The following is a 15,101-nucleotide window of genomic DNA, read 5'->3' on the forward strand; positions in this document are numbered from 1 at the left end:
TGAGATTTCTTCCAACAACAGAAACAAAAAACAGGATTCTCAGAACAATATTTTCTTTTCTAGTCATCCTCCCCTATATTTTTTCTATATTCAAAGGGATGTTCGGTGGCTAATGCATCTGTTATTGCATATGTTATTACGTCAGGCATTTGGAGAGCCGAGAAAACAACCAAATAAAACTTCATTGTATTTGTCTCAGTCTGGCATGCTGACACAAACTTATCTTGTATTTGCCTCTTTCTGTATGAAGTTCACCAAGGGCTTAAGTAGCTACCTAGGCACAATTTGACAACTAAGGCTTCCAGCCAGCAGTACTTGCGGAGCATCACACATACGGAAACCAAAGAGTTCAGGAATTAACTGATACATCTAAGAGCAACTGAGTTTTTTTTTGCCAAAATTATTCAGTGATAAAAGAATTCACTACCACCAAGTAGCGCTGGGAACACTGGGTCTCTATGCAAATGAACATGGAGTTTTCCAGGACAAAGTTCAACGTGCACTAAGATCATTAACAGCGTGAATAAGACACAAGGATTTCTATTTTCCCACTCACTGTTCACTCTCCCTTTCGTTTGTTATTTTTTATTTTTGGCACGTATATGTGATGTGCCGTGCGTGCGTGTGTTTTTGTGTGTAGGTGCATGTATGTAGAGGCCAGGGGTTGATGTCAGGGATCGTCCTCACTTACTCTCCTTTTTGCTTTTTAGACAGTCTCGCACTTTGAAGCAGTTTATAGTTAGCAAGGTCCCTGAAAGTAAACTAAAGTAGAGATGTCCTTGAGCATGGAAGGAGGATCTGACTTTCCCTAAAGCTCATTGGAGAATGCGCATACAGTTGCTAGGTGCCTGGTTTAGGATCTGGTTTTTCGTTATCTCTTTCTTTCCTAAGAATGTAAATGGAATCACTCTCTTTCTGAGAAACATGACAGTGTTGGACACTGGGTGTGCGGACTGAAACTGCTAGAGGAAAGTAAGGGAAACCCTTCAACATATTGGTATTGGCAAAGACTTTCTGAAACTGCTGGGACCTCATGAAATTACAAAGCTTTTGTACCGCAAAGGACACTGAATAGAGCAAAGAGGCAACCTACAGAATGGGCGAAAATCTTTTCCAGCTATACATCTGACAGAGGATTAATATCCAGGATACACAAAAAACTCAAAAAACTAAATAATAAGAAATCAAATAACCTAATTAAAAAATGGGCTATGGAACTAAATAGAGAGCTCTCAAAAGAAGGAATACAAAGGGCATATAAACATCTAAAATATATTCTACATCACCAGCCATCAGGGAATTGCAAATTAAAAATACTTTGAGATTCCATCTCACTCCTGTCAGAATGGCTACCATCATGAAAACAAATGACAATGAATGCTGGCAAGGATGTGGGAAAAGAGGAACCCTTCTACACTCTTGGTGGGAATGCAATCTGGTACAATCATTGTGGAAATCAGTGTGGAGGTTCCTGAGACAGCTAAAAATAGACTTACCATATGACCCAGCTATACCACTCCTAGGCATATATTCTAAAGACTTGTATCACTACCTTAGAGATACTTGCACATCCATGTGAAATTATGAAATTTGTAGGAAAATTGATGGATCTGGAAAGGATTATACATAGTGAGGTTACCCAGACCCAGAAAGCCGAATGTCTCATGTTATCTCTCATATGTGGATCCTGGCTACAAATGATTAGACTTCTATGTAAGTTGGAATAAAACTTAGTAGTAGAAGCCAGTAAGCTAGAAAGGGGGCATAAAGGAAATAGAAAGGGAGGGAGGGGTACTTAATAGGATGGTATTGTATATCTGTAAGTAGAAGGACAAATCAATGGGGGTGGAAAGGCCTAAGTGAGATCAGGGGAAGAGACTGAGTAAAGGAAAGGTGGGGAGAGAGCTATCAAAATCTAAGAGGATATAAATAAATCATAGAAACCTACTTTTTTGGACAGTGGAATGCCCAGAAACCATAGATGGCTACTAGAAAATTTTCAGTGCCAGGGATGGGATACTTTCCAGTGAGTTGTTGGCCAGGAAGGTCCCTGATGCCCCCAAAACACTACAGGCCATTGATGAGGCAATTGGTTTCCCACCAGAAATTTATGGTAAGGCCCTATTGCTAAACACTCCACATACTTGGGCTGCAAGGTCACTGAGAAGTCCTGCTGGAGTTGAGCTGAAAACCTCCTCTATGTAGACCAGCTGACAGAAAGCTGGACACAGCCATGTTGCATACAGTGCAATGGGAGAGAGAGAAATCACCAGTGGTGAGACTCAACAGTGGACGCTGCAAGCCTTTTATTTGGCCAGCCAGGCCAAATGAGCCAACAGGTACGATAGTGGCATGTTTGTGATGGGGAAACCAACCGCTCTCTAGTTGGACTGGAGGCCCGTTCCATGGGAGGTAATACCTCCCTGACACTGAAAACCTATGATGGGGTAGTCATGAGCCCTAGGTGTGAAACGTCTGATGGTGTTTGGCTAAATGTATATAATATGCTCACCAAACTGCCCAGTAAGCACTTCTCTTAATGTTAATACCCATATATTAATGCTACTTTCACTTTTGGTTAGAGAAGCTTCTGTTTTCAGATGGCAGTGACCTTGGGATGACTCAGAAAGCACCACTGTGCTTAGAAGAAGTGAACGAAGAGTGATCAGAAATATTTTTATCATATCAGGGTCCATTGTGGAAGAGGCAGTAGAAAGAATGTAAGATCCAAAGGAAGGGTAGGACTCCTTACAACATGCTCCTCCAGACACAAAATAGCCTGGATATCCATGACCTCACAGCGCCTGACACTACCTACACAAGACCATCATAATAGGAGGAAAAGATGATGACATCAAAAGAGATACTGATTGATAGAGGGAAGGGGTATGATGGAGAGTGGAGCTGCAAAGGGAAAAGTGGGGGGAAGGGAATTACCATGGGTTATTGTCTATAATTATGGAAGTTGTCAATAAAAATAAATTTAAAATAAAGAATAAAAAAGAAATATTTTAAAAAGATATACAGAAAGGAAAGATAAAGTTGAGGCTGGAGAGATGGCTTAGTGATTAAGGCACTTGCTTGTAAAGCCAAAGGACCCAAGTCCTATTCCTCAGGGCCCACATAAGCCAGATGCACAAGGAGTTTATTTGCCATGGCTAGAGGCCCTTGCATGCCCATTCTCTCTTTCTCTCTCTCTCTCTCCCTCTCTCTCTCTCTCAAGTAAATAAATAAATAAATAAATAAGTAAATAGATAAATATAATACTAAATAAAATTAAGTCCATCAAATGAAGAGAAGAAAAAGAATAGTTGGGAAAGCTGGATAGTGTGGTGAAAAGTCAACCAAACCTAGAGTTAATTCTTAAAAACAATAGAAGTTAATGTCTCACTTCTGGGAAATCAAAGATTAAGGTGTCAACCTATGTTTCCTGGTTCATAGATAATACCTTCTGTCTCTGCATCCACATGGTGCAACAGGTGAGGAAGCCTCTTCTAAGGACACTAACCCTCTTTGTAAGGGTTTGACCTCATGATGTAATCAACTTCCAGTGTCCCACTGCCAGATGCCATCATGTTAGGTATTAGACAGCAACATAGTAACACAAGGCTGACACGAACATAGTACCTAGGAAGAGACAGATTCCTCTCTAGACACTACCTTCATAATGTCCAGAGGTAAAGAGCATTTGCCTCTACTAGCTACCGCAGCTATGGCTGGGGAGATGATTTGAGTGATCCTAGCAGGACAAGAACAAAACCTGAGCTCTCTAAGTGCCTGGAGCTAAGGCTTAAAGCTCCTGATAGGATTAGAGACCAAAGACAACATGGATTCCAACAAGAGTGTTGCCTCAGAACTCTGCTTTGGGGCAGTCTACATTCATGGTCCATTGTGAAACTACAGTTTTTCTTGACACCTTCTTAGAACATGTCTCAGAAGAAACACTCTAGGGTTAATTTGCTCATGTATGGCTTTCCAGCATAGCCCATCAGATCCTCTTTTTTAAAAAATATTTTATCTATTTATTTCAGATACACCGAAAGAAAGAGGCAGATAGATAGATTGGGCACACCAGGACCTCTAAACATGGCAAACCAACTCCAGATGCATGTGACATCTTGTGCATCTGGCTTACATGGGTCTTGAGGAATTGAACCTGGATCCTTTGGCATTCAGGCAACCTCCTTGACCATTAAGCCATATCTCCAGGTCAAATCCTCTTTCTTTGTGGTGTAGAATCCACTGGTGATATTATCTGTACATGAACAAAAACTGCCTTTTATGAGCCTTTCTGGAAACTTCTATTCTTTCTCTCACATTCTGAATGCTTTCCTTCTCCTTCCTACTCCCCAGTTTCCAGTATGGGGTGTTCTTTTTACTGATCTTAGCCTATAGGAAATTTAATCAAATCAAAAGTTAGAAACTTGGAGATGTTTGGTGTTATCCTCATAACTGAGAATGCAAGCCGGGGTCCCATGCCCCTTTCTCACTCTAGCCAGCTGATTGGCTACAGCTATTTTCTACAGCCTTGACTAGGTCAGATTATAAGTCTTCATTGCAAATTCTCGTGCCATGTTTCTTTCATTTTAACTGTAATGAGAAATAGAGAAAGAGTAATTGCTAACTAGAGTGAAGCCCAACAAAGTATTATTTGCTGTGTGACCTCACCAGAAGAGGAGGCCACATCTCCTTATCTCTGTTATTTCTACTTTAAAAAAAAAAAAATCTTTTTTTTTTTTTTTTTTACAGTGGGCTAAGGGAGATCTTGCTAGAGGAGATTGGGAAACATGCAGTTTAAGTAGTTTAAGTAAATGGAGGAAAGGACTAGTAGCTTCTAGCTGCTGAGGTAGATGACACTTCAGACAGTGATACATCCTGTCCCGAGTTAATCCTAGGCTCTTCTTGCAGAGGCAAAGCCAAGAGGAAGGGAGCTGGCTAACAGTCCATTACCTTTTTCACAGGCAAAGCACACTGATTGGTGACATTTTGAACTTACATTCCCGTGTTCTAGTAGAAACGTCAGTCTTGTCCTGTCATTCTTCTCTCTCTGACCCCACTCTAGCCCACCAGGACGGCCCCTCTGGCCAGCACTAAGTCACCTGGCCAGCATACGTAATTTGGTGCTACCAGTGAAACTCAGGTAGCAATCCCAATGTTCTTGCAACAAATTCTAAATTAATGGCATTTCAAGGAACTTTAACATGTAAGGTAGGTAAAAATATCCCTTCAGACACTCTTGCACATGTGTATACACACAGAGTAATCTTTGTTATCAATGAACCAAACAATCTTTGCTCGGTGGCACAGCCTGGTCAGGAAGACAGTGGCACCCAGTGGACAAATGTTTGATTGTTTGAGACAGATGTCCATTGTGAAATACTCTTGTGGAAGGATATTGTTTTCCTTACCCTCTTCTTCTCTCATTCCATTTTTAAGGCATCAATTTAAATTTTAAGGTAGGGCTCATTGATTCTGTTTATCACAGCTTTCACCTTTTCAAGAATAAAGCTAGAATAAAGAGCAGAAATTCCAGGAACTAATCCTTTGAGAACTGTGTCAGTACTTGATTGTCTGTTTCAACAGTAGTAGTGGAGGCAGCCAAATCTAATAAAATATTCAACTTAATTAAAACTGTAATAATGAAAATGCCTGTAATGTGCTTTTATGCATCATTCTTTCCTTTTACTAAAAATCATTGCCAACTTCCAATTAAATTCACTTGGCTATACAAATTTGAAACTTCAAGAACTGTGCTTTAAGTCAGTAACACACATGTCCCAAACCTTAATGTTATTGTGCAGTTCATCTTGAAGCATAAAAGCATCTACTGTCCCTCTCCATCTCTTTCAATGACTCTGTTATCTGTGAGATACGTGGGTATTTGGCTCATAATATCTTATATATCTCTCTTTCTAAAACAGCTAACCATCATCTTACTAAAATAGGTACAAGGAATTTGAATGAAATCCAGTTTCCACTTTATATACCTAATCTTCTAAATGCTGAAAAAAATACATTTAATTGCTTGGTGTTATATAAAGGGATCATCTAGTTAAGAATCTTAATTAGGGACTATTTGTATTAGATAAAAAAAACTTTTATAAGGAACAAAAGGGAAGAGAACTTTCATGACTGAATTGAATCTTGCTTATTTAAATGAGAGATTAGAACCAGACGTGGTAGCATGTGCCTATAATTCCAGCACTTATAAGGCTGAGGCAAGAGAATGATTGTTATGAGTTTGAGGCCAATCTGTGATACACAGAGAGTTCAAGGCCAGCAAGAGCTACATAGCAATACCGTGTGTGTGTGTGTGTGTGTGTGTGTGTGTGTGTGTGTGTGAAAGAGAGAGAGAGAGAGAAGAAAAGAGAAGAGGAGAGAAGAGTGAGAGATCATAGAAGCCATTCAACTGTAAGGTAGACATATATCTTGTTACAGGGAATTCCTTCTTTTTTTAAATATTTATTTATTTGACAGAGAAAGACGGAGGGAGATAGAGAGAATGGGCGCACCAGAGCCTCTAGCCACTGCAAACGAACTCCAGATGCATGCTCCCCCTTGTGCATCTGGCTAACATGGGTCCTGGGGAATTGAACCAGGGTCCTTTGGCTTTGCAGGCAAACACCTTAACCACTAAGCCATCCTCCAGCCTGGGAATTCCTTCTTTTAATTAGCTATTCAAGAAACCTTGCCAGAAAAAAAAAAAAAAGACTCCTTCCCAGACTAGATGTGCTGGAAATATTTTCTTTCCTTATTTCTCTTCCTCCTATAAAAATTTATTATCATTATTATTATTATTATTATTATTATTAGGAATTATACATAGTGTTGGAGTCAGCCTCTTATTTGCTAGGACAAACACCCAACCAGAAAGAGCTTATGGAAGGAAAGAGATTATTTCAGGCTTACAAATTGCAGGAGAACACCACCATCAAAGGTAGAAAAACCTGGCTCCCTTCCATAGATCCAGGCAGAGGGACACCACCAATAGCCAGAGTGACAAACAGCCTGCACCAAAATCAGCCAGAACTTAAATCACTCTGAACACACCTAGTAGGGATGGACTACAAAATCTGCCCCCAGTAACACCTCCTCTTCCTCAGCAGGGCTCCAGCCGCTAGAGGCTCAAGTTGCAAGCTCAATCTTAATACAAATTGCCCAAGTCTGTGGGGCTATACATTAAAAAGACCCCATGTAGCATGCATGTGTGTGCTTATGTGAATGCATGTGGTATATGCAATGTGTGTGCACATGAGGACTCCCCACACACAGTTGTGCAGAGAGGCCAGAGGAGGACATTGGGTAACCTCCTTCATCACTTTTCTACCTTCTTTCCTTGAGAGATAGTCTCTCACTGAACCTAGATCTCATTGCTGTTTGGATTAGCCTGACTTACTAGGGAGTCCCAGCTGCAACTGGTATCTCTACCCCTTGCTCCAGCAATGGGAGTTACACGTGGGCATAGACGTGCTCTGCTGAGGATCACACTCCCATCTTCAATCTTGCACAGCAAATTCCCTTACCCATTAAGCATTTGTCTAGCCCTCAATTCATTTTTCCCTTCCTTCCTTCCTTCTTTCCTTCCTTTCTCTTTCTTTGTCTTTAGTTGTCTGTCTTCCTTCCTCCCTCTCTTCCCCCTTTCCTTCCTTCCATCCCGCTTTTCTTCCTCCTTTTCTTTTGTGCTTTGAAATGGTGCTGACATTCATCATTGTTTTCAATGTGATTTACGGTTTGGTCTCTGTAAGGTTTCCTTTTGCTTGCTTTGGGGGAAAACAAAAACACAAAAACATGGTTGTCAAGCCAAGTCTTTGGTATGGATCTGAGATGGATCCATCCACACTCTCTTGCAAAGGCAGCATGGCTTTGTCCATTGGCAAAGTCTCCAGGGAAAACCATGGCATCCATCACATGCTTAGCCAGTAAACAACAAACACACCCTGGGGACAACATTGGTTTTGTAAACTGCAAAACAATGGAGCACAGTTTGTATGTAACTGTGATGCATGTTAATTACAGCTTTTTTTCATAACCCCTTCCTTCCCAAAAATTCTTATAAACTTTCATGCAAAAGATTTTTTAAATTTAGTTTTTATATTTATTTATTTATTTAAGAGATAGAGGGAGAGGAAGAGGCAGATATATAGAGAGAATTGGCACTCCAGAGCCCTCAGCCCCTGCAAACAATCTCCAGGTGCATGTGCCACCTTGTGCATCTGGTTTGCATGGGTACCAGGGAATCGAACTTGGGTCCTTAAGCTTCATAAGCAAGTGACTTAACTGCTAAGTCTTCTCTCCAGCCCATGCAAAAAAGATTTTAATTTACAAATACCTTTATATCTAAAAGCCTCATGAAAAAATTATTTCCAATGTCTCCAAAAAGTATCCTCATCCAAATGTATTGATCTATACAAAATTAATACAGATTTCTAATGTTTCCATATCTCTTCTGTCCTTTTTTTTTCTTTTTTTTTTCTTGTGGTAGGGTCTCACTCTAGCTCCAGCTGACTTGGAATTCACTATGTAATCTCAGGGTGGCCTTGAATTCACCTGTTCCTCCTACCTCCGCCTCCTGAGTGCTGGGATTAAAGGCGTGCGCCACCACGCCCAGCAATTCTGTCCTTTCTTTCCTCCAGTGACAATCACTAAGAGTGGGCCTTGGTGGCCTTGTATCATAAGGGGAGATACAGTTTGGGGAAGATTTGCACTCTGAGGAGCTAAGACCTTCTGCTACCAGGGAAAGGCAGTGATAACAAATGCTGTACTAACCTATTTGCAAACTGTAATCTTATTAGAAAATGGCACAACCCTGGCCTGAGCTGTTCTGATCCCTACAGCCACTCTACCTAAAAACAAGGCTTGACATTCACAGAGATCACCTGCTGCACCTTGCTCAGCCTGCCAGCACAGGCCAAGTGCCGCCGATGGCCTGCTTGGCTTCTGTAAATGTCAAAAAGTCAAGGACAGTCAATGTTTCAAAATGTCTCTTCCAGGTAAACTTTCCTCAGATGACTGAAGAAACTTCTTCGGTATTGTTCCTATAGGTTGTATCTTATCTTTGAATTTATCTGTAATGCAAATCTGCCTTCTTTAGGAAAATCATGTGCTTGAGGCAGGTTCGCTGAACACAGCTCGTAATAAATGAAAATCGAATAAAATATGAATGTGAAAAGAAGTTTGAAAGCCTTAAAGGCTCTATGGAGACGGAAGTTTGTATTGTTAGACGCTGGATGTGTTTGCTGTGCGGCCTCATGTGTGTGGGTCAACCGGGCAGAGGTTGACACATGCCCACTTGCTGGACGGTGCTCGAGGGAACATGTATTTCCAGTTCCTGTGGCAGGTACTACCTGTTCTGATAAAATTCTGGCCTTTTCTTCCACTTCTTTCAGGCAGTTCTCCAAGTACTCAAGTTGGACCATAGTACACTCCATCTGTCCACTGTCCGATAACTCTTTCTGTAAAACAATAACCCAGTATCACTTTTTGGTAGGAATCATTTCCTATACAGTTTGCATGAACAACTTCACAAAGTCATTATAGGCTTAATACATGGGTTCACGCCAATCCCTCTCTTTTCTGAATAGTGGTAAGGTAGCAAAATGTTATAAAAACAATCATCTTATTTAAAAACTTCAAGATGAAAGTGAGTCTAAAAATTAAATGATGACTAACAAACATCTTCGGAAACCTAGAATCAAGTGGCTTGTATTAGAATTTGGTTAATCTGCAACTTTTGGTCTTACTTTAATAGGTCAGGATCAAAGTTTGTCATTCCTGATGGGAGATGTCACTTGAACATCTGTGTGTTGAACATTCACCTATCAGTAGGGTCATTTGGCCTTGGAGAAGCCCTTGTGTCCTTTGATGGTCACTTTCTTTTCCCAAGTTTTATTAAGGGAAAGATAGCACGTGGGTTAAAATGAAATCATTCTTTTCCACTGCATGGCTTATGTGATCCATATCAGCAGGGGATAAATCCTGTCTCTCAAAATTGTGCTAAAGTTAACTTTTGCTGACCTCCAAGCTCAGTATGCTTACTTGGTATAAAAAAGGAGTTATTGAGACTTGTGTACTTCCTAACTACTCACTAGCTGATGTGACAAGTCCTAATACCAGAGAAAAATTAAAGCTTAAAAAAATAAAGGTGGGCTGGAGCAATGGCTTAGTGGTTAAGACACGCCTGCAAAGCCTAAGGACCCATGTTCAACTCACTAGAATCCCTGGAGTTTGATTGCAGTGGCTAGAGGCCCTGTTGCACCAATTCTTTCTCTCTCTCTCTCTCTCATCCTCTCGTGCTCTTTCTCTCCTTGAGAAAAAATGTGCTCCTGGGGTGTGCCCAGTCCCCTTGTAGATATTCCTGCTGCGGCACTGCTTCTCAGCAACTCAAGAAAGAGTAACTTGAGCCCTATACATGATGAAGGTCTAACTGGTTGTGTTTTTCCCTCTGGTTTATGACACCACCAGTTTTCCACATTTATACAATTCCTGGTGATACAGTAGAGCCATCTGCTGGTAAATGGAGCCAGCATAAAAATAAAGTCTTCCATTCCCACGATTGCTAGTCTCGTACGCTGGACTTGGTACTTAGCCACTGGCTTCTGAAATGAATCGAATTCCATACGATGAGAGATAAAGAAATATTGCTAAGAAACTACCATCTGGACTCTTAGATTAAGGTCTGCTGTACACTGCCATGTAACTTCTCTCCAAAGAAGGCCTTTAGAGACTGGGGGCTGGAATGGTGAAACTGCGGGCAAGTGAAGCGGGGTTATACCCTGTTCCCCTGGATGGCCCCAATAATTTCATAAGCAGATCCAAAAATTCTCAAAAAATACAAGTCTTAACACAAAGTTTTTTTGTGTGTATTATATTTAGGAATAAGTACATGCGGTAGAACATTTATGTAGAAAGAGGAAATGCTCAAGAGGTCAAACTATTCCAAAAAACCTGCAAGATTGCTATAATCTAGACTGTGATTGCCAGGAAAAATCATCTTCTTGGAACTTTAATCTCAAAAGGAAGTTTTTCAAAGTGTGTGAACAAACCCAGAAAGATCAGCTAATCCATTTCTCCAGGCCTTTTCCTCCAAACACCCCAAATTTCTCCAGCCAAGAAAGACAACCATTTCCAGTAAGACAAAAGCATTCATTATAAAGTGAGTTCCAAAAAGAAACAGGTGTGACTGAACAGACTGCTGTTTGATAGCACGTGCCTTTTTGTACAGACAAATTTAGGAAATTGTCATGTATAAAGTCTGCCACCTGTACCTGAACCCCGGGGACAGGCTACCCTCGTCCTCTCACAAGTTTGTCTTCTAGCTTTCTAGACTGCTGTATGAGAAAGTTTGTATAAAGGCCAGCCCTTTTTTGTTTGTTTGTTTGTTTTTGTTTTTAGAGGCAGGGTCTCATTCTAGTCCAGGCTGACCTGGAATTCACTATGTCGTCTCTCAGCATGGCCTCCAACAAATTTAACCTCCTGAGGGCTGGGATTAAAGGCGTGCACCATCATGCCCAGTGGCAAGTGCTTTCTTTTTTATTCAAATAATAACAAAAACAGACTCTTTTTTAGGTAATATCAGCTGACAGTAACCACCACACCCAGCACTGCTGAGCTCTGTGAGCTGAAAAGGCCCAGGAAGCTGTGCAGGTCCCCACCACAGAACAGCACTCACTGCACCGACATCCTGATCAAGCCACTCCTACAAGATCTGCGTAGATCTGGGGTGGTGGCGGTGGCGGCAGCCCCCCAGGGTGCACAGGGACATAACTGGGTTCCTGTAGAGCAGAGAAGGACACTGGGAGCAAAACCCACAGACTCCAATTTCTAGACAGGGCAGGGGCGTTTGGCAGGGTGCTGGCAAGCACTTCTTAATAGGAGACGACCTCATTCAAGGCTCAATTCCCCAGGACCCACATTAGCCAGATGCACAAGGGGGAGCACGCATCTGGAGTTTGTTTGCAATGGCTGGAGGCCCTGGCGTGCCCATTCTCTCTCTTTCTCTCTGCCTCTTTCTCTCTCTCTCTATCTGAACAAAAAATAAAAATGAAATTCAAATAAATAAAAAGAAATAAAAGTTAAAGACAAGTTCAGGAATAAGCAGGCCATGAAGGTGGAGATGTCTGGGGGTTTCGGGGCCCTGAAGCAGGCACGTGTAGCCAGCCCCTGTCCATTTGGCAGGACACAAAAGCAGGACAGCAGAGAGGGACTGACATTTACATGTGGATACAGGCAACTTGTATTCATGATATAAACAAACACCCTCTCAGGGGTCAAAGAAATTGACAGTTGAATGATGTACATCAACCGTCCATTTCACAAAAACAACAAATGTTGGCAAGAATACAGGAAAAGGTAACCCTTCTCCACTACTGGTAAAGAATATAAACTAGCCCAGTTGCAGTGAAAATCAATATAGATGTTCCTCAAAAGAAGCCCCCCAAAACATATGATCCAGCTATACCACTCCTGAGTATATATCCAAAGGCATCTACGTCAGAAGACCACAGAGATAACTGAACATTCATGTTTATTGCACTGTTCACAATAACCCAGCTATGGAACCATCAACAGTTAAATGGATAGAGAAAATGTGGTATATATGCACAATAGTTTGTTTTTATTTTCCCCAAGGTTGAGTCTCACTCTAGCTCAGGCTGACCTGGAATTCACTATGTAGTCCCAGGGCGGCCTCGAACTCACAGTGGTCCTCCTACCTCTGCTTCCCAAGTGCTGGGATTAAAGGCATGTGCCACCACACCCAGCCTCTTTTTCTTTTTTCTTTTTTTATAAAGAGAAAAAGAGAGAGAGGGAATTGGCATGCTAGGGCCTCTAGCCACTGCAACCGAATTCTAGACATGTGTGCCATCTTGTGCACATGTATGACCTAGTACATCTGGCTTACATGGGAATGGAGAGTAGAACATGGGTCCTTAGGCTTCACAGGCAAGCACCTTAACCACTAAACCAACAGAATTTTATTGAGCTATAAAGAGAATGAAATTGGGCATGGTGGCACATGCCTTTATTCCCAGCACTCGGGAGGCAGAGGTAGGGGGATTGCCATGAGTTCAATTCTACCGTTAGACCTTATCTTAAAAAAGAAAAAGAAAGAGCAGAAGAATGAAATGGTGTTACCTGCAAGAAAATGGAGGAACCTGGAGATTATCATGTAGCATGAAATAAACTCATCTCATAAAGAGAAGCACCATGTGCTTTCTCTCATGCATGGAATTTGGGGAGAAGAAATGAAAGTAAAAAGAGAACATTAGGGATGTGGAAAGGGGAAAGGGGGAATTGGGCAAAAGATTAAAAACGTGTCATAGAGGAGAATATGAGCAAAGTACATTAGAGGAATATGTTGAAATGATATCATGAAAACCCTTATTTTGTACAGTTTTATTTATTTATTTGAGAGCGACAGACAGAGAGAGAGAGATGGAGAGGAGAGTAGGCGTGCCAGGGCTTCCAGCCACCGCAAACAAACTCCAGACGCGTGCGCCCCCTTGTGCCTCTGGCTAACATGGGTCCTGGGGAATCGAGCCTTGAACTGGGGTCCTTAGGCTTCACAGGCAAGCGCTTAGCTGCTAAGCCATCTCTCCAGCCCTTGTACAGTTTTTTTTTTTTTTTTTTTTTTTTAGGACATTGCTACATGACATCACAATGCCAAAACCATACAGGAGATAATATCATGTTTGAAGACTGACCCTGTGCGTGATTTCCAAAAGGCAATGTCTAGCAATTCAATAATTTCTGTTTATTTTTCTTTTTCAGGGGAGAGCAAGAACATAGTCTCCCACTACCATAAACCATGCAGTGGAGTTTCCCACATCTGGGGAGTCACAAGGGTCAGCACATCTGGGGTGCAATGGATAAGTCTCCCCTGGGAAAACCACCTTCATGATCATGGTATCACCCCTTCCAGGTAAGTATAATAATTCCTATTTTTAATTTCTACTCTTTAGTCTCAAAACTTTCTACCAAAATGTCAAATCAGCAATCTAAGTACATGGAGCTAAAACAATTGACTAAAATAATAGTAAACAATATTTAAAAAGCAAACAAAATCTTTTATTATGGTCAAAACACTAAGCTATTTATACAACCACATGTGTATATTTGTTGTTGTTGTTGTTGTTTGTTTTTGTTTTTGTTTTTCAAGGTAGGGTCTCACTCTAGGCCAGGATGACCTGGAATTCACTATGTAGTCTCAGGGTGGCCTCAAATTCACGGTGATCCTCCTACCTCTGCCTCCCAAGTGCTGGGATTAAAGGCGCGCGCCACCACACCTGGCTAGCCACACATGTATATTTGGAGTGACAGTTTACTAACAGGACAAACCTTATTGGAAATTTAATTGTAGTCTTCCTTTTGGTTGTAGAAGTTTCTCACTTGAGAGTGTAGAGGGAAATTTATGTTTTTTTTCCTAGTTTAAAAAAATTTTTATTTTTATTTATTTATTTGAAAGCAACACAGAGAGAGAAAGAGGTAGATATATATATAGAGAGAGAGAATGGGCGCGACAGGGCCTCCAGCCACTGCAAATGAACTACAGACACTTGCGCCCCCTTGTGCATTTGGCTAACGTGGGTCCTGGGGAATCGAGCCTCGAACCAGGGTCCTTAGGCTTCACGGGCAAGCGCTTAACTGTTAAGCCATCTCTCCAGCACCCCCCCTTTTTTTTTTCCTATTTTTTGCTTTATTTCTCCAATCTATCCCAATACCTCTGAGAACCTTCTCTCTACCCCTTCCTGGTTCTTAAGCCTTTTTTTTTTCTGTCCTAAAATAACCTCACTCTACTGCCTCGGCCACATGAACTCCCGTCCCTGAGATCTGATTCAAGAGTTCTGACGGATCCCACTTGCTGTGTTACTCCTAGCATGGCTCCTGGGGGCAGAGCTTTGCTGAGCACTTAATAGGAGCCAAATAAATCCCCGATGATTGACCAGAAACTCAGCAGTTCAAAGCAGGCAGGAGAGTCTCGCGTCATGGGGAGCAGTCCTTCATGCTGAGAGTCGGGAACAGTGACTCCTTTGAGCACTACTTTCCCCATGTCCGGCTGGCCCGCGACACTGACACCAATCACAAGCCCAGGGAAGTTCTGTTGC

The 15,101-nt window shown here is 41.6% G+C and overlaps 1 protein-coding gene and 1 non-coding gene across 2 annotated transcripts in view; both read right to left on the reverse strand.

Annotated features, from left to right (window-relative positions):
• Ccdc192 (coiled-coil domain containing 192) overlaps nt 1-10,471 on the reverse strand; it is a 198,357-nt gene extending 187,886 nt beyond the window's left edge. Inside the window, exons 1-2 of the mRNA XM_045133384.1 lie at nt 10,409-10,471; nt 9,345-9,452 (exon numbers count right to left, since the gene is read on the reverse strand). Coding sequence (XP_044989319.1) covers nt 9,345-9,452; nt 10,409-10,471 — 171 coding nt within the window. The remainder of the gene's footprint in view (nt 1-9,344; nt 9,453-10,408) is intronic.
• A 3,295-nt stretch (nt 10,472-13,766) lies between these two features.
• LOC123454985 lies at nt 13,767-13,926 on the reverse strand. The gene has a single exon (XR_006633621.1). It is a non-coding gene; the product is annotated as a U1 spliceosomal RNA (small nuclear RNA).
• Between the last annotated feature and the right edge of the window lie 1,175 nt (nt 13,927-15,101).

The sequence above is a fragment of the Jaculus jaculus genome, chromosome 14 (genome assembly GCF_020740685.1).
Source record: "Jaculus jaculus isolate mJacJac1 chromosome 14, mJacJac1.mat.Y.cur, whole genome shotgun sequence".
In the NCBI taxonomy this organism is placed as follows: domain Eukaryota; kingdom Metazoa; phylum Chordata; class Mammalia; order Rodentia; family Dipodidae; genus Jaculus; species Jaculus jaculus.